General features: G+C 48.8%; 2 protein-coding genes across 3 annotated transcripts; both read right to left on the reverse strand.

Annotated features, from left to right (window-relative positions):
- Positions 1-10,400: 10,400 nt before the first annotated feature.
- On the reverse strand, positions 10,401-13,827 carry LOC131591745 (myogenic factor 5). Its single transcript, XM_058862764.1, has 3 exons — positions 11,517-13,827; positions 10,958-11,033; positions 10,401-10,850 (listed from the first exon to the last, which is right to left on the reverse strand). The coding sequence occupies exons 1-3, from the start codon at positions 12,021-12,023 to the stop codon at positions 10,657-10,659; spliced, it is 777 nt and encodes a 258-aa protein (XP_058718747.1). The 5' UTR covers positions 12,024-13,827; the 3' UTR covers positions 10,401-10,656.
- A 4,335-nt stretch (positions 13,828-18,162) lies between these two features.
- LOC131591752 (myogenic factor 6) lies at positions 18,163-19,989 on the reverse strand. 2 transcript variants are annotated; one of them, XM_058862775.1, is made up of 3 exons: positions 19,376-19,989; positions 19,049-19,142; positions 18,163-18,822 (listed from the first exon to the last, which is right to left on the reverse strand). In XM_058862775.1, the coding sequence occupies exons 1-3, from the start codon at positions 19,889-19,891 to the stop codon at positions 18,704-18,706; spliced, it is 729 nt and encodes a 242-aa protein (XP_058718758.1). In that variant the 5' UTR covers positions 19,892-19,989; the 3' UTR covers positions 18,163-18,703. The 2 variants fall into 2 exon arrangements, with proteins under 2 accessions (XP_058718758.1, XP_058718759.1); XM_058862776.1 differs by having other exon boundaries at positions 19,049-19,139; positions 19,376-19,988.
- Positions 19,990-21,646: the final 1,657 nt, after the last annotated feature.

The raw sequence follows: 21,646 nt of genomic DNA on the forward strand, positions 1-21,646 counted from the left end.
TTTTGATGCCACTCCACATCACAACAACTTCTGAGAAATATAAACAGCAGCCTGGTTCTTTGTTATGCGTTAGTAATAGCAGATGGGTTTATTCAAGGCAGAGTACACTTTTTGATCAGTTTTTCCTTTCAGGGGAGAGATAAGCAGGTTCAAGCAGGGTAAGCAGTTAGATGCAGCCTATGTACTGTGAGATGGACCTTGCTGCTTTAGCATCTGTAAATGTGCAAAATCCCAGGAATCTGATGTGGGATTGATGTCACCACTTTAAGTCACTCTAAGTCACAGGGTTTTAGGCGATAGAGTTTAAAAAAAAAACCCAAAACAAAACAACCAATTGACAAATGCTGGTCACAGAACAGTACAAGTATGTAAGGAATCATGCCAAATTATGCCACCTGTTGTGCAGCAGAAGGACAAAACATTTCTGCCTGGACATTGCTGTATCCTTCAGCATTATTCATGAGTCACTGTCCATGACACTCACCAGTCCTTAAGGTAGTGCAAACTGCACTTTGAAGCCGAATCTTCTCAGAAATATAAGAGACATAACACAACAACATGCTCTAGATGTGTGCCTGAGGTAACTGCCATTTCAACCTCAATTGATTGTCCTTCTTCCCCACAGAGTCATAATTCAATTCAACAACAGAGGTTACAAATACCTGCAGGTAGCAGAGATTTTCATTCAATGCTCTCAGTTGCTACAATATGTAAACCTGTTTACCATTCTTGGACATAACTATTCAAAGTACACAGTGACCACTGGAAAGAAACTGCCTCCAATATTTGACGAAGGTGAAGAATAAGTTTTACATTGCTATTCCTGTATGTACACTTGATGTTTATCAGAAGCCTTGTTGTAATTGTCCTGTAGCTCCAGCTTGTCCTAAGAGGATCAGGTTTGTCAAGGAGACCTCTTCTAGAAGGCAAAAAGTTATAGAAGTACCCAAGTCACTCAGCAAACAGTTGTGGTAGATTAAGAACTCACTGTTACTACTCCTCCCAGGCCACAGCAGAGATGACGGAATTTCCTGTCACAGGGTCTCCAATTCACAGCCAACAAAGATCCACCTTCTGCAGCAGCCCACTGGTTACAAGGCTCTTGCTCCAGGATATTCACTCAGTGTGAAGAAGAGGCATGGACTGTAGGTCCTGACCCTGCCTATTTTTGCTCAACAAGAAGTATGCCTCCTTTGTGACCAAAATACATGTTGCAAGGGACACACATGAAAATGAGGATGAGCAGACTGCTCCCATCATGTCTGAACACACACGAGAGGTCTTTTCACAGGACTGGAGATGCTGTCTTTGCAGGATGGAAAACATGAACAGTTTAGCCATTTAGTAACTCTGCTTCCAGACACATGACCAAAAAGACCGCAGAGCCCTTCAGAAAGAGAGGATCATATGGCACACAACTCATCCACCCCAAAACCCATGGGAAAAGGAAGGAGAAGTCTGATTTAAGGGCAAATTGTCTGAGAAGCCAAAGTCATCATACAAGTTGAAGGAAGGATCATCTAATTTAGTCCATGCAGTAATGTAACTCAAATATGCACTGGAGACACCATGCCCTGAAACACCCTCTTCTCTCCTAATCAAAACAGCCCCTTCGACACAGGCAGAAAAGTGCTCGAACTCATCTTCCCACATCGTGAGAGAGAGCTGTAAGTGACAACTCAGTTAATAAAAGGGGAACAATTGCACGTCCCCTTTTATTTTGTAGATGAAATATTTATCCCTGCTTAGACCATGAAACACGGGGCTTGGGCACAGGGTGAAAAGGCAGACAGACAGAAAGAAAGATGGACAGATTGATCTTGACTGGGGAAAGACACATTCCAATCCAGATTAAGACACTTAAGTAAGACAGGTTCTTCATCAAATTCTTGCTATTTAGACAGAGTCCTGCTTCACACTATGTATTCCCAGAGATTATACTGGAGCCCAGGTATCTCTCCCGTATGTCGAGAATTTCTGATATTCCCAGTGTTCCGTATAACTTTACAAGGACAAGACCCTTGGCACTGGGGATCCCTAACCCAGCTTGCGGACCTGGAGTCTCTGATTCTCAGCTATATTTAAACACCTAATCCCCCCGGAGAATTTGAGCCTTCATCTGCCATAGGATTTTGTAAAGTCCCTAACTCCTGTATATATCAATGTTTTAAATAGAACAGTTGCTTTTTTTTGTCATGTATTTAAAATTATGTACTTCAACATTTTATAGAAATGGCATTTTTTAAAAAAAATCCTAAATTCTGTAGAAAATCTGTCCCCTACATTTCAGAATTTAATTTTTGGGGGGGGGGGGGGGGGGGGCGGTGGGGAGGGTAGGGGTGGAGCAGCAGAGTTCAGACCTTGTCTTGTACTTCCTATTTTTTTATTCAGTCTGGAATGATTAGAACTACTACTGGACCCAAAATAGATTTACCACTTTCAAATACTCTCCAGTGACAGCTGAGTAGTATAATGATGCTTTATCCCACATTAGTGGCAAAATAAATTGCTTTTCCAGCACACACACACGGAGCTTTATAAAAAGAATAATCCCACTGGAAAAAGGATTCTTCAGCTTTGAATTCCTGCACCCAAAAGGGTGTCAGCTGCAGCAGCCTTCTCTGGAGAAGCCAGAGGGAGTAAAAGCTCACAGAAGTGCAGGGTGTCACTTGAAGGTAGGCACTTACATTAAGACTAAAAGAATATATATTATAGTGTTCTTATCTTTGGGTGCTGCTGAATTATTTTTAATTTTATAAGTATTTGTGTGTTATACTTTCTGCTGGATTGGTGTTATTCTTATAAATTCCAATGTTCAGGCTACGGCTATTTAAGTCACATTTGGCTCAGATGCACAGCATGTGCTTCCAGTATGGATTCAGGTTTTTTACCCTTCTCTTACCAAGTACTTCATTTCATTTAATTGCAGTGGGAGAATTACAGCACCAAAATTAATCCAGAAGCACTTCTCCCTTCTTCCAGCTCTAAGTTAGAGCCCAGGTCTGCAAGTCTGCCATGCTGAACAGCACTGATGTCAGCTCTGACCTGCCAAATCCCACTTGAGCATGCATGTCATCAGAAAATTTTGACTGTTTAATGGTGAGGCAATGCTCTAATTCATACAGCACACGTAGTTCTCAGATAACCCACATTTTCAACTGGATTATACACTGCATTTCTCCTTTTCGAGAGGTAACAGGAAACAGGAACATAAAAGCATTCATAAACCACAAAATATTTTCCAGGCACATTTCTTCCTGTAATTAGAGGAAAAACAGTTGTAGGTGTTGCTCACAGCTTTTAACCAAGTGACCTTCAATATTAGAATCAAACAGAGCTATTCAGGTATCTGAATGCAGAATCTCCCCCTTGCAGAACTGCTGCTTGCCAGGAGCCTCTAACCTCTCTAAAGGCACTGAGCTGTCTGAAAAAATTGCCTGTAGCAGTATGATGGTAAAAGGCTTTATGTAAAGGATTGCATATAATAAAAATTATATGAGGGCTGAAGACTCAGTCAAACATTACAAGACCAATCCCCCCAAAAGCACTCCTATGTCATTTTAAATAAAGAATCTGGTAATACTGCTATATTGGTTTTCTCCCTTCCGCCAAATAGACTCCCTTTTTAGGCTTTGAACTTGCTGAAACCTGCACATATAAAGTATACCTGTGCACAGGTATTTCTACTGGTTCAAAAGGATGTGAATATAAACTTTGTTGCATCTTACTCTAATGCTTTATACATACTGATTTCTTTTTAATGGGTCTGAAATTTTTCTTTAAAAAGTGGAGGGTTTTATCATGTTCAGCAACATTTTCTCTCTGACTGTATTTCTAAATAAATAGATGGGCAAAGTGTTTTTGAAAATAATTAGGCTCCAGGGGAAGAGTCCTTCAAGAGCTCCTTGCACTTACTATCTATCAATAACTACTGTGTTAGGTAGGGAGGTACCTACCTTATCTTACCTATTGAGTAAGAGCTGATCGGCATTCAAGGCCATCAAAACAACACTGCAGTTACTGTGAGCACAATTTCAAGCTCCTACTTCTAGATATCATGGCCAAGTTAAACAGAAAACATGATTGCACTTGATATGCCAGTGTGAGAACAGAGTGTGGGTTCTGGCTCTCAAGCACACTGCAAGTTATGTGAGCCACTGTATCCATTATAATCGCAATAAAAAGCAATATTCCACAGTACTTTACATTTAAAGAAAAATTCCTCTGAAAAGGGGGCTCTGGGAATGGTGCAGCAAGTCTCTCAAGGGTTTCTGAGCTAAAAGGATCAACAGAAACCTTCTGCCACTGGAGCAGGAAGGCTGGGGTGGTGCAGAGGGCACTGGGCAGACTTTGGGGCTGGGGCAGCTTCTGAGACATAGGCTCTCTACAGTTAAGCTTCAATATCAGCTAGGCTCGTCCTTATTTCAGCTTGAGCACCAAAGCTGTGCCCCTGCCCTTGTTTACCCGCAGCAGCAGCAAACCCCTCCTTTCGAAAGCAAAGGAACAGTTTTGGATACCAGAGGATTTGGAGCAGAGGATCTGGATATTTTAATGTTGTTCAGGCTTCAGTCATCATGAATATCACTTTACAGCTTGGCACATAAACAGTCCATTTTTGAAGCATGAGAAAATGAATATATTGTAACTATATTCTAGGCCTTCTGGCCCAAATCTGTTCATGGTGAAACTCCAGAGGCTTCAGTGGAGTTGCAGCAAGAATAAACCTAGCTGTCTAGCTGTATTTTATAATACATTATATCTGATTAAAAGAGAGTTTACATGAAGATAAAGAGCTGTTTCTGTACATATTCAACCCAAATGGGACCAAACTTATTCATGTAAACAAGTGCATTGCTTATCAACAATAAAACTCTCTATAGATGGGGAAAACAGACAATAAAAAGCAGTAAAAAGAAAAAGGACTAATTACTTTATAAAAAAGAATGTAAGTAATCATGCTATTGTTGAAAGAATGTATTAAAGCAAGACTATACACCAAAATACATACTTCTTTTTTTTTCTCATAGTCCTTATCTTCCACAGAAAAGAGAGCAATGGGGATGAGGGTTGTGGGAAGCAGACATGGTCAAGACACCACTCAGAGTGACCTCTTCTGCTTGAGAAGTCCAATTCCATGAACACTTTTCTAAAAAGAATTTAACTGTCCTATTTATTAGGAAGTTTAGAAATAACAAGTTTCATGTTTCAAAGTTCATTTTGATATCTCACCCAGGAAATAAACCAGGAAATTTACCCAGGATATATGTGAGAAATTTGTGACACCCTGTGAGAAATGTGTGTTTCAGGCACTGTTAGGATACAGCTGCCTCAGCCCTTGTTTACTTGGTTTCTCCTCTACTTCATGCTCAACGTAAGAGATTTTAGAGTTATTAAACTTTTTCCCAGTCACCATCCTTTTAATCCATACTGAGTAGCTGCATAGACAGCTGTGTGACCACTGCCCTCCCTGCTTTCTGTGTTTACCTTCCTGGCTTCAGCAGAAACTCCTTATTTTTCTGTCACCAGCTGTGAATTCCCAATATGGGACACTCACTTTCTCCCAGACCGGGTGTTAGTTCACCCATATTTCCAACAATCAAACAGCTTCAGATTAGTGGAGTGTCTGCTTTCCCACCACATGAAGCACCTTCATGGGATGTGTCTTCCTTGGCCAGTTGCATGACAGGAACAAACTTTTCACTGGAGGTCACTCACTACACTGTGACAAGCTAAACAGTCTCACAGAGTGTGCAAGGAAGAGGAGAGTGAATGCTGAAACTCAGGATGAGGCCCAGAAAAATCCCCATTTAATCATGCAGGGATTATGAGCTCAGATCTTACTATTTAGGTGCTGTTTATGTCTTCACTGCTGCAGGCAGCCAAGAGGATGGTGCTCATCCATTTGAAGAAGTTTTACAGCCAAACTATTCCCTTTTGGAAGTTCTCAGCATTACAAACAGCATGAGAAAAAAAGGCCAGAAGGACTCCCAGCTCCTCAAGACACAATGTTAACAAAATGTAGGAGTCCTAGGATCAGAAAGACAGCTCCTGGTAGGCATAGACCCACAGGAGAAGTGAGTGTGGTGTTTGCTCCCAGTATCAGCTTGATACTATCCAAAGGAGACAGAACCATGACAGTGACAACCAGAGCAAAAGCAGCCACTTCCAGATGGCTTACTGATTCTACTCCAGCCAATTGGAAAGGGTTTTAATGCTTTTAAAGCTACTTTTTCAACTCATGTATTATTATGTATTTTTAAAATGGAAAATAGTATCATCTCAAAAGCATATATTGACCAAAGATAGGAGAAATAATGAGAAAAAAATGTACATTTTTTTCTCAGTTGCTGCTTCAGGTCTGAAGACCTCTCAGAGAGTGTCAGACTGAAAGTCACCTGCTTTAACACAGATACTGAAACACCTTTCTGATGCCTCTGGGCTTGCTGACCCTCATATATCATGATATCACCTGTTTCAAGCAGAGATGAACAATGCCTTTAGCATCATAGCAATAATTTTCAGCAGATTGCCAGGCAGTTCAGAAAATTTACCAATACTCAAGAAGAAAACAGACTCCATGGATTAATGCTTCCTTTCAGTTGGTCAAAGGAGTGGAAAGCAGGAGACTTTTGAGAAAGTACAGGGTTTTCCATGATATCTATGAGTGTCCAAGATGCATAACTGCCTGGAGATAGGAAAGTGGGGCACCTGGATAAAGGGAAAATATATCCTATTGTGTTTGAAAAGGGGAATATCTCCCTCCCTCAGTCCAGCTCTGGTCTGGTCAATGGGTGTAATTCTTGGACTCTGTGGAGTGAACACTGTGGGATGCACTAAGGTTAATGGCCATTAATGAAGCCTAATACTCAACAGAAAACTCAAAAAAAGCATAAGTAAAACCAGCCCTACTGTCTCTTTTTTTCAGCCATTTGACTAATCCAATTGGCTGTAGGAGAAGCCTGGCTCTAATGCCCAGGAGCACATAGACAGATGCACTGCTCACTCCCTCCACATTTGGGGGTACACCCCTCAATCCCTCATGCAGGGTCAAATCAGCCAGCAGGATTCCAGCCCAGTCTCCAGCTGGCCAAGCTCATTAGGCCTTTAGTTGCCAGGAAGGCAGTTGTGGCCAGCTGTAAGGCTGATACCCTGTGCAGAACTGTCCAAAGGTCAGAAGTCAGCTGGCCAGCTGTGAGTGCTCCAGCACGCCAGGGTCCAGCTGAGAGGAGCAAGGAGAAGTGATGAGCGAGTCAAGGGTTCTGCAGAGGAGAAGGTGGAGGAAAGGGGGGAAGAAAGGAGTGAGGGAGGAGATTTAGAGGGGGAGAGGTGAGCTGCCTGCTGTGGTTGAGTCTGTCTGCTCCTGACAAGCAGGGAAGAAGAGATGCTGAATTTCCACTGAACTGTAGCTATGGTTTGAGATGTTCCACTACAAATAAAGATACCTTCATCCTCCAAGAACTAATTACTAAAAATGTACCACTTTTGCCTTACCACAAGAAAAGAAAGAGCTTGATCTTTTGCTACCGGCAAAAATTAGTGGTTTTCCACAGAAGCAGCTCAAGAAATTTGAACATTAAGAAAGCAGGATTTGTCTCAATGTTATATTTAAGAGATCTTTTCCAGATTTCTGTTAGTTTTTCAATGTGCAAATGTCCCTTTTGATCTGAATCTAAAATATGTGTTTCACTAAGATCAAGATCTCTGGTTTATTAACAAAAGATACAGGAGACTTCACAAGCAAAAAAACCTGCAAAGCTCAGCTGCCTCCCTCAGTCTTAATTTAAGTCAAATAAGCATGGTTTTCAGAGGTGAAATATAACATTACTTGTACTCTAAAAAATGTACAGAATTATTCCTTTCCTTACAGTGAGTGGTAGCCGGAAAACTTGCTGTAACACAGCCTCTGTGTTATATTCATTATTCTGACACCATGAGGCACCACTGCACCTGCCCACCTGCCTGTGAGGCCACTACACGCTGCCCCAGAGCCTTAAGCAATCAGACACATAGTAGGAGTTGGGATAGGTGGAGCTCAGATTTTCTAGACCATCACCTTCTTATTTATTTCTGGGCACAGCCTTCCTTAAATGAACATGTTTCATATAGAATACAATTCTTTCTTTTCAGTTACACTTATTAGTATTATTAGATATGTAAAATCTGACCAGAACAGTGTATCTCCCAACAGCCTTTTTGTTCTTCCCAATCCACACAAATCCCAATCCAGACTAAAGGCAGTTTGATGGTACTCACTTCCATTCCTTTCAAGGATTATTGTACTTTTCATCTCATGGAAGCTTTTTTCATAGGTGTCCGGTAATTTAAATTTTGTTTCCCAGATGTGTATAGCAAAACCTACAGGTTGTAAACTACTGTCGTAGGACTCAGGAGGCTACGGAAAAACATCCCACAGATGGAATGCTTCTCCTCACACTCTGAAAAGCTACTTCTCAGAAGTATTGACCTTTTTGCGATTCTTAAAATGTCTGCCAGCCAAAGAGAGGTGTACATTACCAACATGTGATTTGCTAGTGTTACTCTGCATACTTTGTCCGAGATCGCTTGCCAAGGTCAGCACAGTGCAGAATGAAATGCTGAAGGTTCTCTAGCTTAGCTCACTCTAAAATGCCATTTAAAATCATCTGCACTCTATTGAATCCTGGGCATAAGAAGCATCCATGGGATGACATTTTGATTGAGAGGAGTGAACACTGACACACTACAGCAGTGTGTGAGAAGCCAGGAAATAAAACCAGTGTTGTTCAAGGTCTTGCATAATGATTCCTGTGAACAGGAGGCTTGGGATGTGATCCCCCAGAACCAAGACTATGTCTCTTTTAAGGCATTTGCATACTCCTGAAGCATCTGCAATGTCAGGAGTTTGAACCTCTGCATGGCTGCAACTCAGGGGTTTAAAACCACTCCTTCTACCCCATGATTAGTTCAGACATATCTGTATACACAGAAAGCCCATTCTGGTCAAGGCTCCTCCTGAAATATTCTGCAAGAAAAGAACACTTACCTCAAGGCTATGGGCAAGGGCAGAAAGTAATTTTGAGAGAAGCTGTGCCAAAGGGTGGGCTGGCCTTGCACTGTGTCAGACACACACCTGCTACTGCCCTGATGCAGACTCAGGATGGCAGGTGCCACCTCACTTTCTCTGTGGCCCCTTGTGGGAGGACAGAGACCCTCAGTGTGCTACAGGGACAGAGCCATCCCTAGGCAAAGGCTTCTTTTATCTTTGGCTCAGAGATTCTGCCAAAGGCCAGTCAGGTGATAACTTTTGGTGACATGACTCAGCTGGGCTGGATTCAAGTGAAAGATTTATCAGAAGTGAAATACCACTGCCAGGCCCCTTGGCTGCCAAGTGCTAGCAACACAAACACAAACGGCAAATACATCCTTATCCCACAATAGCGAGGTGTATATTTCTCTTCCCAGAGTATTTATCATATGAGACATTTCTGGATGAATTGAAAAAGCCCATCTTTCCATCTCATCTCTTTTTTTTTTTTTTCTTTTTTTGTTTTTCTTTTTTAAGGGGGCTGGGGAGGGTTGGCTAAGAAAGTTTTGAATTATGGGTAGAAGAGTGCAAAAAGCCAGAAATTTTTCATGGTAGATGGACCTAATTTAGTGTTTGGAAGGAAATACTTGTTACATCTGAAAACACAGAAAGATTTGGCCTGGTTATTTCTAGAGCCATGTCGAGTAATGAATTTGCATCCTCGATGGTATGACCAAAATCATTTGGAGCAGATAAATCTATATTGTTTTCCAAATATTGTGAAATATACCTCGTGGCTTGTGAAAGAGATACATGTGGTTTGGTCTTACTAACTTTACTAAATTTGTCTCTGCCAGAGCAACAGGCAAAATTCCCCAGCACAGCATCAGAGCTAGATGATACAGTTGTTTTGAGAGCAGAGTCACCATGCAATTTTAGGGTCAAATTCTGGGATGCATAGTCCATCTTCATACCCAGCGAAAGAAACATGAGCTTTTGCAGGGGTGGACAGAAAGGGAAGGCGGGGAGGAGAGGATGGAAAAACATGACTGTGAAATATTACTTTTACTTTTGCAGAAAAGAAAGGAAACTCTGCCTATAACAGGACATACTGTGTGAGAATTTAAACTTCCCCATTTTTGTTACTGCGCATGAGTGGTCTCAGCATAATACGCGCTGGTGGAACGAGAAACAAGGTCCCAGTCCCCAGCCCGGCAAGACACTCCACGTCCCGGCTCGGGACTGCCGTGATGGGGGGAGCCCCGCCGGCAGGAGCCCAGGGGCGCCCGAGGCTGGGTGGGGGCTCCACAGGGATGCTGCCGGCCCCGCAGCCGAGTCTCGCTGCCCTCCCCCATGCCAGGGAATGCACTTAAAGAACCAGCCGGTCAGACAGCTCTCTCACAGCACGTTTTATTTGCAGCGGGGATTCCAGGGCAGCTCGTGTGTCCCGAGCCCCGGGGTCTACCTGCCCTGCCGGGGTGCTGGAGACCACGGGCCGGGGGCCGGCGGGGCGCTTTGCCTGCAGCCCCAGAGGGAAGCGGCGGCCCGAGGGGCAGTGGGGCTGTCCCCTCGCCCGAGAAGCGTTTGCAAGAGGCGGCCGGGCGCGGGAGGCGGCCCCGGCGGCAGGCGCGGGGCGCAGGCCCTGCGGCCCCTCATAGCGCCTGGTAGGTCCGTCGGGGCAGCGGCGTGCCGGGCGTCTCCGGCCCCGAGTCGATGCTGGCGCTGGGCGAGAGGGAGTCGGCGTCGCGGAGGGACAGCCCTGGTTCCTCCGCCGGGGAGAGACGGTCCACGATGCTGGAAAGGCAGTCCAGGCTGGACAGGGCGCTGCTCTGATCGGCGGCGTACCCTGACGGGAACGGGGCAGCGCGTTACCGCGGGGTGCCGCGCTGCCTCCCACAGACGCCCGGGCCCCGCCTCTGCCCCCCAGGCCGCGCCGGGTGCAGTCGGGCTTACCGTGGGCCATCTCGGCGCAGTAGACGGCGTCGAAGCTGCTGCCTCTTGCCGACCAAACGGGGCTGCCACAGTCGGCCTGCAAGACAGCGAGGGGCGAGTGCCGGCCCTGCCGCCCCCGCCCAAAGGCCAGCGGGACGCTCCCCGAGAAGGGAAAGCGCCATGAAGGCCGGCGGGGAGGGAGCGCAGCAGCCGCCCCCCAGCCCGGCTGCTGGCGCTGGGCAGCGCCTTCCCCATCTCGCCCAGCCCCCAGGCTTCCCCTCTAAGGCCGCGCTAAGAGGGTATCGGGGGGACGGCGAGACCCCGGGGGCTGGGGCGCCTGCAGGGCGCCTTCGGGCAGCGCTACGGCCCCCCGCGCATCCCCGGAAAGCCCGCGTGCGTGCTCAGCGGAAAATCTGGGAAGGGGCCTGTTCTAAGGCAAACCGCCCGCTTTTCCTGATGTCCGGATGCGTTCGGCCCGTCCCACACCCGTGGGACTGGTCCCACGGCGTTGGGCAGAGATGGACCTGCCCGCGGGCCCTCTGGGGTCCCCACAGCCCCATGGCTCCTGCCTGTGTCTTACCATCCCATCGGAGCAGCTGGAAGTGGGGCTGGTCGGTTCGGAGCAACTCTGTCCGGGCAGGTGATAGTAGTTTTCTACCTGTTCCCTCAAGAGCTCCTGGAGGCTCTCGATGTATCTGATGGCGTTTCTCAGGATCTCTACTTTTGGGAGTCTTTGGTTGGGGTTGGCAGTGGTGCATCTCTTCAGGGTCTCAAAAGCCTGGTTCACTTTCTTCAGCCTCCTCCTCTCCCTCATGGTGGCTGCCTTCCGCCGGTCTATTGTGGTGGATTTTCTTTTGCAGGCTTTGCAAGCCCACATGAGGCAGTGACCAGCTTGGTGGTGGCCAGAGGGAGCTCGGACATGCTCCTCTTCCTCGGAGCAGGCGGGCTCGGGGGGCTCGTGGGAGCTGAAAGGAGGCAGATCCCTGGGCTCAAAATCCTCAGGGAATTCGCCCTCTGGGGAGGAGAGGCAGGAGCTGTCATAGAAGAGCTCGGACGGGGAGAACTTGCAGCTGTCCATCACCTCCATCCCTGCTGCGGAGGCGTCAGTGCGGGACGGTGGCCACCGGCTCTCGGCGAGGCGCTCCGCAGTGCGCTGGGGCAATTTCCTTCGTAATTAGCGACCCGAGACCAAGTGTCCTTCGGCTGATGCGGGGGGCCCTTATATATACATGGTAAAGGGAGGCTGGTCCGCAGCGGCCAGTCTTTATTAGCATATCCCACCACAGCCCCTGCCGGGAGCTGTCTGGGCAAGCCCCCTCCAGTCGCCAGGAGACAATTTGCTCCGCATCGCTCCTTTGGAGCGCCGAGAGATGGGCACTTTTCTAATGAACGACCTCCCATGCACTGGTTGCGACATCCCCAAATTTCCAACCAAGCCCGTGAATTTGCAGTTTGGTATGGAAAGAAAAAGAAGGGCAGTGGACACACACGAACCACTTGTCAGTGGCTCGTACAAGAACCCTTCCTAGTCCTGCTGTTCCCATCACACGTTTCTTCGTGAGGGACACCTACAGCCTCTACTTGCATATCTTTATTTCCCACAGCCCGTGATGCAGGTATAACCTGAAAAATTATAACCTTCTTCTCAGACCTAAGAGGAGCCTTCTTCTCCTTTTTAATTATAACCTTACTTAATTATAGCCTTCTTCTCCTTTTAAATGATAACCTTCTTCTCAGACCTGTTTATCTCAAGGAGCGCTTTGTTCCAGTAATTAAAGTTGTGCCACCAACAGCTGAAATTTACAAATTGGGGGACAACAATGCACTGCTACTTGTGGCCAGGGCAAGGAGGAGGGAAACCAGATTTTAGTGCTGTCGAATCGGATCACAAGGAAAGGTACTCACAAAAGAAAAGTGTATGTGTTTGCTCAGAGACAAATCCCCTTCCCATTCTTTCTCCTACTCTTGTGACCTGAAGCTGCTAGGGACACAACAGTCAAGCAGTGCCTTGGGCTTGCTAATTTTCTGCTTTCAGGCAAACTTGTACCGTTACAGATGCGTCCCAGCTGCCAGTGCAACAAACCCCTCCTGGAAGTGTAAAATTTCTAACCCCGCAATCCCTAAGTAACTTTACACAAGGGGACAAAAGCCTTGCAGAGCCCCAGCCGCAGCAGTAGCCGAGCGGAGTGGTGCAAGGGTCATTAGAGTGGTAATGAAGCCATTTAACAGGCATTTGCTAACGCGCAGGAATCCTTTGGTTTCATCCAGGTGGCTTTTGTAGCTGAGGAAAATATTATGAGAAGGGAAAGGAAACCTTCCCTACCTGGGAAAAAAATTATGTGACCTAAGCTAACTTAAACGGAGAGCAAATGACCCAACAGCGGTTCAAACGCTACGGAGCCGGTTTGTGTGCCCAGGAAAAAGGCGCCTTCAGTTAGCCTCCATTAAGGAAGAGGTAGTGTGGTGGCGCGGCCAGCCAGGAGCTCGCTGGATTGTCTCCAGGAGCAGCTGATCAAGTGAGCAAGGCGGGTAGGGAAGTAGCTCCTGAGAGAGATGCTCTGTGGCAGCGCACGCCGCCGGGAAGCCCTGCGATCCGCCAGGGCAAGGCGGAGAAAGGCAAGCAGCTCGGCCTGTGCTGGGGATGGAGGGAACCCATCCTTGTTTCTCTGCTACCACCACCCTCGAGCCCCCAAAGGCGGATTTCCACTCTTAGGCTAATTTTTTTTCCTAAAAAGCAACCCTGCACACACCTTCCTACGAAAGGATGCAAAATTCTCTAACAGCTGGGGAAGGCTACATCTGCACTGCTCTGGTTTATTTGGGGCCGTAAACACGGGGAGCCCCCTTTGAAATGAATACTCTATGGAAAACAGACAGTTGATAAAGGAATAAAGTTACAGAATGGGAAAGCTCAGAATTTCAGGCTTCTGCCGCTCTGAGGTGTAGGTTGCTGCTTTGTTGGGCCACATCTGAAATAGGACAGTTCCCTATTGTTTTCCTAAGACAGCATCAGTCAGGAGGGGTTCTGCTCTGCAGTAACTTGAACTCTTCACTGGGCTGTGGCGTGCACACACACAGACATACACAGATACACACACAATTTCATTTACCACATTTGCGCCGGCTAAAATAGACCTGTTTACATATTTATGCTTCGTGCACAAATAAACTTGATCTTTAAAGTGCCGGTTGCAGTTCCGATCACCTTTCTGGGTTGGTGCATGCTTGGTTTCTCTCCAAGCATGCACTGTGGATCTCCCGGTGCACAACGCCAAGCCCCTCAGTCCCACTCTCCTGGCATGCAGAGCTTTAGCTCGCAGATTTGACTCAACTCAGCGGAGCTCGGGCTGTTAAGAAACGTGCTTTTCCCAAAAAGTTTTGGAGGAGCTGGAAAAAATTCTTTCCTTTTTTCTTGAATATTTCTGGGGAAATGGAGGAAACCATGGAAGGGCCTGCCACTCAGGAAGGAGAAAAAAAAAATCAGTAATTAGTATCCCTTAAGGAGCCCCCGGCTCCTCTGGTAAAGTGATCTCAAAACAAATTTGCAAAAATGCAGTAGGCAAGTGGAACTAAAGAAAGGGGGGAGAAAACACGAACTACAAGGCTGGCTAATGAGGCTGCTGGCGAAGGGCGAGGTGGGGGGAGGGAGAGGATAGTGCTGCATTTCAGGAGGCTCAAGTCCGGAAAGCGGGAACAGCCTTAGCATCAGACACTGTCTGCTCCTGTGGACTGGCAGGGAGAAAGTGGTGAATGTGTCAAGATCCCTTTAAATGGTGTTCTTCGCCCCAGCCCTCCTCACTCCTCAGGAATCTTCGTGCCGCACCTATTTCCTGGAGGGATTCCATCCCATGTGGGCGCCGTTTGCAGAGCGTGCCATCTTTTCCCAAGTCCCACGCCTTTCTATTTAAGAGAAGAGAATCCTACCGAAACCGTAAGTCACCGGACTGAGGGGGTGAGAGGTGTTTGCGGTGCCCCCGAGCGCACCCCCAGCCCCGGCGTTCCGGAGCGCCTTTGCGCTGTGCCCGGCCGGCCTCCACGGAGCGCACGCCGGGCCCGGCGCAGGGAGGCCAGAGCGTGTAACTCGGTGCTGCCGCTCCGCTCAGCTCCCGCCGCCCGCGGGTACCGGCAGCGGCAGCGAGTGCTCCTCTGTGATGCCCCGAGAGCAAAACTGTTTCCCAGTCGGGCTGGTGGGGCCAGGCGCTTCCAGCCGTGTGAGAAACGTTTGGTTCCCCCCAGCGCTGGGAACAGTGAGCACCTAAGTAAACACATTAGTACCTGCCAGAGGGAATTGTATAGAGGACAGCTGAAGAAGGCATTGGCCTCTGCTGGCTCCCCGGGACTCCCAGGAGAGATCAAAGGGACACGAGGGAGTTTTTAGCAGCCTTGAGACTGGGAAAAGTTGCTAGTTCCTGCTATCGGAGGGACGTCCCAGCGAGCACATGGTTCAGTTATTCAACCTCCTCCCCCTCCCTGCCCCCTACCCCCATCCCTAGCTCATTCTCCACAGAAAGATGGAAACTGTAGAAAAATCGTACGGGGTCCCCAAAGCTGCAATGGTCCACCCAGGAATTTTCCCGTGGCGACAATTGTTGTGTCGCCTCTTGATCGCCTGGACTTCAGAGAATGAGCTAAACCTGCTGCTGGCTGTTTGCTTCCCTTCCTGGTCTGCGGACGATTTCACCGAGGAAAATAAAGATGCACAATATAAAACCCAAAACAAACCAACCAAAAAAACCCAACAAAATAAAAGAGAAAACTCAAATCAACCAAACAAAAACCAAACCAAAACAAACCAACCAAAAACCTCAAACTAAAAACAAGGCTTTAAACGCTCGGTCGCGTCCCTTCAGAAGAAGGCGGTGTCAACGCGGCAGCACGGCCGACAGGCACCCCATTCCCCCCTTCCACTGCCTTCCCCATATCGTTCCCGGCCCCACAGGCACGTCTGGCTGTGCCCCGCCGGGACGGGCACCACGCACCGCGGGCCGGCGGAGCCCCACATCCCCCCGCTCCTGAGGGAGCGAGCAGGTGGTTGGTTCCCAGGAGAGCGGAGCAGGTAGAGGAGAGGGAGACTGTGTTGAGCATGGCAATTTCAGCCCGCAGAGGGGAGGAGGGAGCGGCAGGGGCACTTGCGTAAAAACTTCTATGACTTTGTGCGTGGTCCCTCCGGAAAAAGACTTCATTAAATCACAAACCTCTTGTCTTTACCCAGTTATTGCCCTTTGATTTTGTGATTCCAGGGCCCTGTTTGCTTTGGCTGGGGACTTAAGTAAAGATTATCGTTATTAATATCTAACACAAACATTTTAATTGCAAACACACTGACGACCTTCACTGGGAAACCCGACATGTCAGCTGCAGCCCCGGGGGTCACGGAGAGTCTCTTCGGGAGGTATTTTCTTTATTTAATGAAAAAACTCTCCTTTAGGCAAACTTCTCCAAACAATCGCTCAAGTTACCCTGCTGCTGGAGGAGACGCTGCCGTGGGGGTCCTGCCGGGCGGACGGGTGGCTTGTTGAGATGTATGCCCGGCTGCGGGTAAATCTGACAGCCGGCTGCCCCGGTGTGGGTGCGACACTGTGGCTTTGGGGGGTGGCCCAGCACGGCTCCTGCCCTGATGCGGGCAGTGGGATCGCCGTGTGAACTCTGTGTAGCCCTTCCCGAGGACGCGGCGGGGTTTCAAACAAATTAGGAAGGAAGGAGAAGAGCTGCTAGCCCGATCTGAAATACTCTCTTGCTGGACAAGTGCCTTCGCTATAGAAGAGAGCTGCAGCGTCTTCTCTCTTATGCCAGGTCGCAGAGGTGGCACGCAGGACCCAGCGCTTCCCCACGCCGCTCTCTGAAGAATCCGAGAGTTCCCCGAGGCAACGGGTTTAATTTGAAAGGAGAAAAAAATGGGGAAACTTGCATCACCGTGTCCACTACACTATCCCGCCGCAATTACTCCTTGCAAGGGAGTGTCTCATTAGAGGAAATTAGAGCTAGCACATCACTGGTTTAAAAACCCGGCTGGCCACGGCGGCACAGAAAGGGTAGTAGGAAGGCATGGCAGATTGGAGGGTCAGCTCTCAGGGGAGGCTCTACCCAGAGCTTCCACTTCAGACGGGTGTACCCGTGTCCTAGATGGCCTGGGAGGGGGAGACCTTCCCAAAGCGCGACTGTGACCTTTCAAAAACCAGAAACAAAGAATAAATCAATGGCTAAAGTTGACGAGGGGACGGCACGCGGGCAGAGTTGAAGTGTCCTCTGTTTACTTGTGCAGGCTGTCCGGCGAGCCCTGTGTGTGTGCCAGGGGCAGAATGCGCTGTTCCCTGGTGGTCGCCCCTTCCCGGGGGTACAATCTGTTACAGACCCTAACGCGCTGGCTGTGAGCAGCTCCGTTCCACTATTCTCAGCGAGGCTGTTTTTTTAAATCACTGAGTGAAAGGCTTCATATGCTGTTACCCCCCCAAACCCTTTCCGTCGCTTAACTCTTTCCTCCCTGAAGGACTCCATTCCCTTCTCCCTCAGGCTCAAGGCAGTCAAGGGGAGTTACCTTTCCTGGGAAGAAACTACAGCTTCCTCCAGCCCCAGAGGGAGCGGGCTTCTGTCACGGCCAGTTGCTGTACCATTAGTGCAGCAGGCCCGTCATTTTTACCGCAGACCAGCCCTGCGTTCAAGTCCTCGGTGTCGAGAGGAGAAGGTGAGACACACTGAGCCTCTCCCAGCTCAAGGACCGGGGCAGGAGGTCGGGGGGGGGTGGGGGGGACGACGGGCTGGGGTATCTTCTTTCATCCCCCGCTTCTAACCTCACCTTCCACGAGCAGGGCAAGGCCGGGGAAGCATCTTGGCCTGGCACGGTTCTCAAGCGGCACTGTTGGACATTTTAGGGGAGCAATATCGCTTTTCAGGGGGACGTGCGTTCCGAAAGCACGGCGAGGAACCGAGCCACGGAGCACTGCGGGCGGCTGGAGAGGTGGCGGCTCCTGTCCGTATAACCCGTGCCCGCCCGGCTTCCCCGGCGCCCATGGGGAGATTCACACCGCGGGTGCGGCCCTAAAGGGGGAGAGACGGTCCTTAGAGGAGTCAACGAACGAAAAATCTGTCCCGTGTCCTGCTTCCAGTCATACGGGTCGTGCTTCTGCTACATGGGTCTGACTCTTCTGGCCTTCTTCTCGCTAAAGTCAGTGGTGGGTTTTAACTCCGGGATCGGGTTATTTTATGAAATTAAGAGGATGGGAGGAAAACACTGTAACACAAAGAGCTTTATTTTACAGTCCAAGAAATCCATCTGTTCTTATATACAATATCACATTCCACCATTTAAATATATATGTTATGTTTACAAAAAAAAAAAAAAAAGACAGTACTGAAATTATTTACAGGAACAAAACGAGGCGAGAACTCTTTAAATACGACTCACACGCAATGCAACCAAGAGCTTCACTCAGACAGGAATGAACTTCCCGGTGAGTCTCAGACAAAGCGGATCACCGGTACATAGGTAAGTATCTTAAATTAAAAAATAAAAGAAAAAAAAAAAAGGTGGTTTATGCAACACAGTTTAAAGAAAACAAACCTCGGGAAAAAGAAATGAGAAGGTAAGAAGGAAGTCTGTCTGGCTCGAGTCAGTGGGAGCCATTTTCTTTGGGGTAGGTGTACCTTTGATTGGATCTTAAAACGGCCCCTGCTTGGGCTTTCCACTGTGTGAATTTGCTTGGTTACTTAGTTTAGAGGAGACAGGGTGGAGGCTCCATCTCCTTTAAATACACTACCACAAACCCGGATTTATTTCTCCACCGCTTCCTCCGCGCCGGGCAGTTTGGGATCGTCGGAAGAAATACTGTCCACTATTGAAGAGAGGCAGCGAAGGCTGCTGGAGGCCGACGACTCGACAACGGAGACTCCTGTTCAATGAGAGAAAAGGCATTACAGAAGAGACCGCTCCTCCTCGCCGGGCCTCGGCTGGAGCTCCCGGCTGCCGGAGAGCCTGGGCAAAGGAGGGAGAGTGAGAGCCGGGCCGCTGGGAACGCGGGGCCCCTTCCCGTCGGGGCTCGGGAAGGGGCTCGGGCCCGGGAGCGACGGGCGAGCAGGGCCGGCAGGGCGGCGAGCGGGGCCCGCGGGGCGAGTTACCTTCTTTGGGGCTGACTCCTAGGGCTCGGGAATGGTCAGAAACGCTTTGCCAGTCGGAGCTGCAGGTGCTCAGGAAGTCCGAACTGGGGATCTGCTGCACACAGGCGGGAGCGGGAGACACGGGGAGAGGACGGGTGTTAGTGGGGCGGCAGCGGCTCCCCTGGACGGGCCGGGCCCGAGGACTGGCAGGTTCCCCGAGGAGCGCCCTCGGCGCCCGCCAGCCCTCCCGGCCCCCCCACCGGCCCTGCCGAAGAGGAGGAGGAGGAGGAAGGGGACGGGCGCGGAGGCGCTGCCGTGGCGGCCGAGGGGCCAAGCGGCAGTGCTTACATTTCCCTGCTTGGGGCTGAAGCTGAAGGGATCCCCCCCGATCTCCTGCATTTTCTCCTGCTGATCCAGCCTGTGCAAGAGGTCCTGCAGCCTCTCGATGTAGCTGATGGCGCTCCTCAGTATCTCCACCTTGGGCAGCCTCTGGTTGGGGTTCGCCACAGTCCGCCTTTTCAGAGCCTCGAAAGCTTCGTTGATCTTCTTCAGCCTTCTCCTCTCCCGCAGGGTGGCTGCTTTCCGCCTGTCCGTGGGGGCCGACTTTCTCTTGCAAGTTTTACAAGCCCAGATCAAACACTGGCCGGGGAAGTGAGGGGGTTGTAGTCCCGGGGGTGCCAGCACATGCTCCTCTCCGCTGCTGTCACTGCCGGCCTCTGGCTGCATTTGGTCCTGACACGGAGACAAGGTGCCATCGCTGCCTGGGTATAGCGGAGATCCCTCAGCCATCTCCAGCTGCTGTAGGGCTCCATTCTCCCCGTCCAAGTAGAAGAAATAGGAGCCAGTTTCAAAAAGGTCCATCATGCTGTCCCTGGGCCTCTCTGACTGCTTGAGTTGGGTGGCAATCTCAAAAACACCCCGAGGAACAACCCAGATGGAATTTAATTAGTGCAGTGACATAAGTCCCCCCCTGCTTTATATAGGAGCTGCTGAAACCCTATCCAACTTTTAGCTGTCGCAGTGTATCACCCTCCAAAACTGATTCCAGCCAGTCTCCCGGCCGCTGTCCTGAAAACATCTCCCATTCAGAAGGGGGAGGGGGGACACAAGAGGTGGGAGACAAATTGGAAAAAAATTAAAATAAAATAAACAAACAAACAAAAAAGACAAGCGGAAAGAAATTTACAATCCCCCCTCCTCCGAAATGCCGTGAGTTCGGGGCGCAGCGAAGGGAGGCGAGCTGTGGGATCGGGAGCGGTGGGCGGCCCGGCCCCGCTGCCGAGCCCTCGGGAGCACGGCTGGAGGACAAAGGCGCGGGGCTGAGCAGGGAGCCCTCCCCCAGCCCACCCATCGCACCCCCGGCGTACGCTCCCTGCCCGGGGCTAAGGAGAGATTTCAAAGGCAGCCATCGCTTTCTAAATAGACGAGTTAATATTTTCAGTAGAAGCCCCTGCTATTTCCACCCCCCGCCACCTTCCCCTTGCAGCATGCCATTCCTGCGACCCAAGCCACCCGGGCCAGCCCAAGGTTAGGAGCCAAGCTCGCTGTTCCTCCGCACACGTGGGGAAGGTTGCCAAGGCAGAGCTGTGCTGCGATGATGAGGCACCCACAGATAGTGCACCTCGGCTTAGCCTTTCAGTGTGAACTTTCCCACGTTGCCCATGAGGTGACAGGAGTGATTCCAGGTGACTGGGTTACAGTGTGATGGGGCTCTCTGGACAGCCCTTGTCCTTGACGCTGTTTAGGGCAAGCAAAGCCCAGGCATATGGTGTAACTGAAGTTTAATCCCTCGGGCCTGGCAGGGTATAGAGAGCTTCCTAGGCACAGAGACAGAAATGGAGCTTGTGAGCACTCTCTGTTAGCTTATACTGTAATGTCACATCGTGTCTGGAACTGTCTCACATAAAGAAAGGGGATTGGGAAAATGGCCTCTTTGCCTTTTTTCCTGCACTGCCTTGTGTTCTTGAAATATAATGTCTTTATGTGTGTGTAAATATATATATAATATAAATATATAATATATAAAGTATATATTATATACAAAAATATGTATATTTTATATATTATAAATATATATATATATAAATATATATATGTGTATTTGTATATATATGTATATATGCATGTGTCCATAACTATATGCCCACACACACATGCATATGTATGTCTATTTATGTGGATAAGTAAGTATATCCCTGTGTGTTTGTGTATATACACATGTGTAAGCTTTTTATAGAAACAATAATACATGAAGCACCTGCAATGGTCTCATAGCTCTCAAACATAGCTCCAAACTTCAGCTTTCCGAAGTGTCGTGGTATTGTTCATTTCTCTAAAGCAACAATGAAATTAATCACTGACTCGACTGTTTCTCCAAAACTGCAAACCAAATTTTTGGAGTACAAAAATCTTTAACACTAAGAGTAATTGTGGTTTTATTTTCACCACATTGGTGGTGTTGGAGTGGATCTCGTTTCAGCTTTAATGAGGCAGAACAATAGCAATTTTTGGATGAGACAGAGAAATTCAGACTGTTCTCAGCGAAACTAATTTTGATACTATTCCACCACAGAAGTTTTTTCCCTCTTCAGATTAAAGAAGGGGCAGTCTGGCACTTAA

The sequence above is a fragment of the Poecile atricapillus genome, chromosome W (assembly GCF_030490865.1).
Source record: "Poecile atricapillus isolate bPoeAtr1 chromosome W, bPoeAtr1.hap1, whole genome shotgun sequence".
NCBI classification, from domain to species: Eukaryota; Metazoa; Chordata; class Aves; order Passeriformes; family Paridae; genus Poecile; species Poecile atricapillus.

Excerpts from the sequence above, each read along its gene's own strand:
- LOC131591745 (XM_058862764.1), bottom strand. The coding sequence starts at position 12,023 with ATGGAGGTGATGGACAGCTGCAAGTTCTCCCCGTCCGAGCTCTTCTAT. Across the intron at positions 11,034-11,516 it reads CCAGCTGCTCCGATGGGATG|GCCGACTGTGGCAGCCCCGT; the intron begins GTAAGACACAGG and ends GCTGTCTTGCAG. Across the intron at positions 10,851-10,957 it reads CTGCGCCGAGATGGCCCACG|GGTACGCCGCCGATCAGAGC; the intron begins GTAAGCCCGACT and ends CGTTCCCGTCAG.
- LOC131591752 (XM_058862775.1), bottom strand. The coding sequence starts at position 19,891 with ATGATGGACCTTTTTGAAACTGGCTCCTATTTCTTCTACTTGGACGGG. Across the intron at positions 19,143-19,375 it reads TCAGCCCCAAGCAGGGAAAT|CAGATCCCCAGTTCGGACTT; the intron begins GTAAGCACTGCC and ends GCCTGTGTGCAG. Across the intron at positions 18,823-19,048 it reads AGGAGTCAGCCCCAAAGAAG|GAGTCTCCGTTGTCGAGTCG; the intron begins GTAACTCGCCCC and ends CTCATTGAACAG.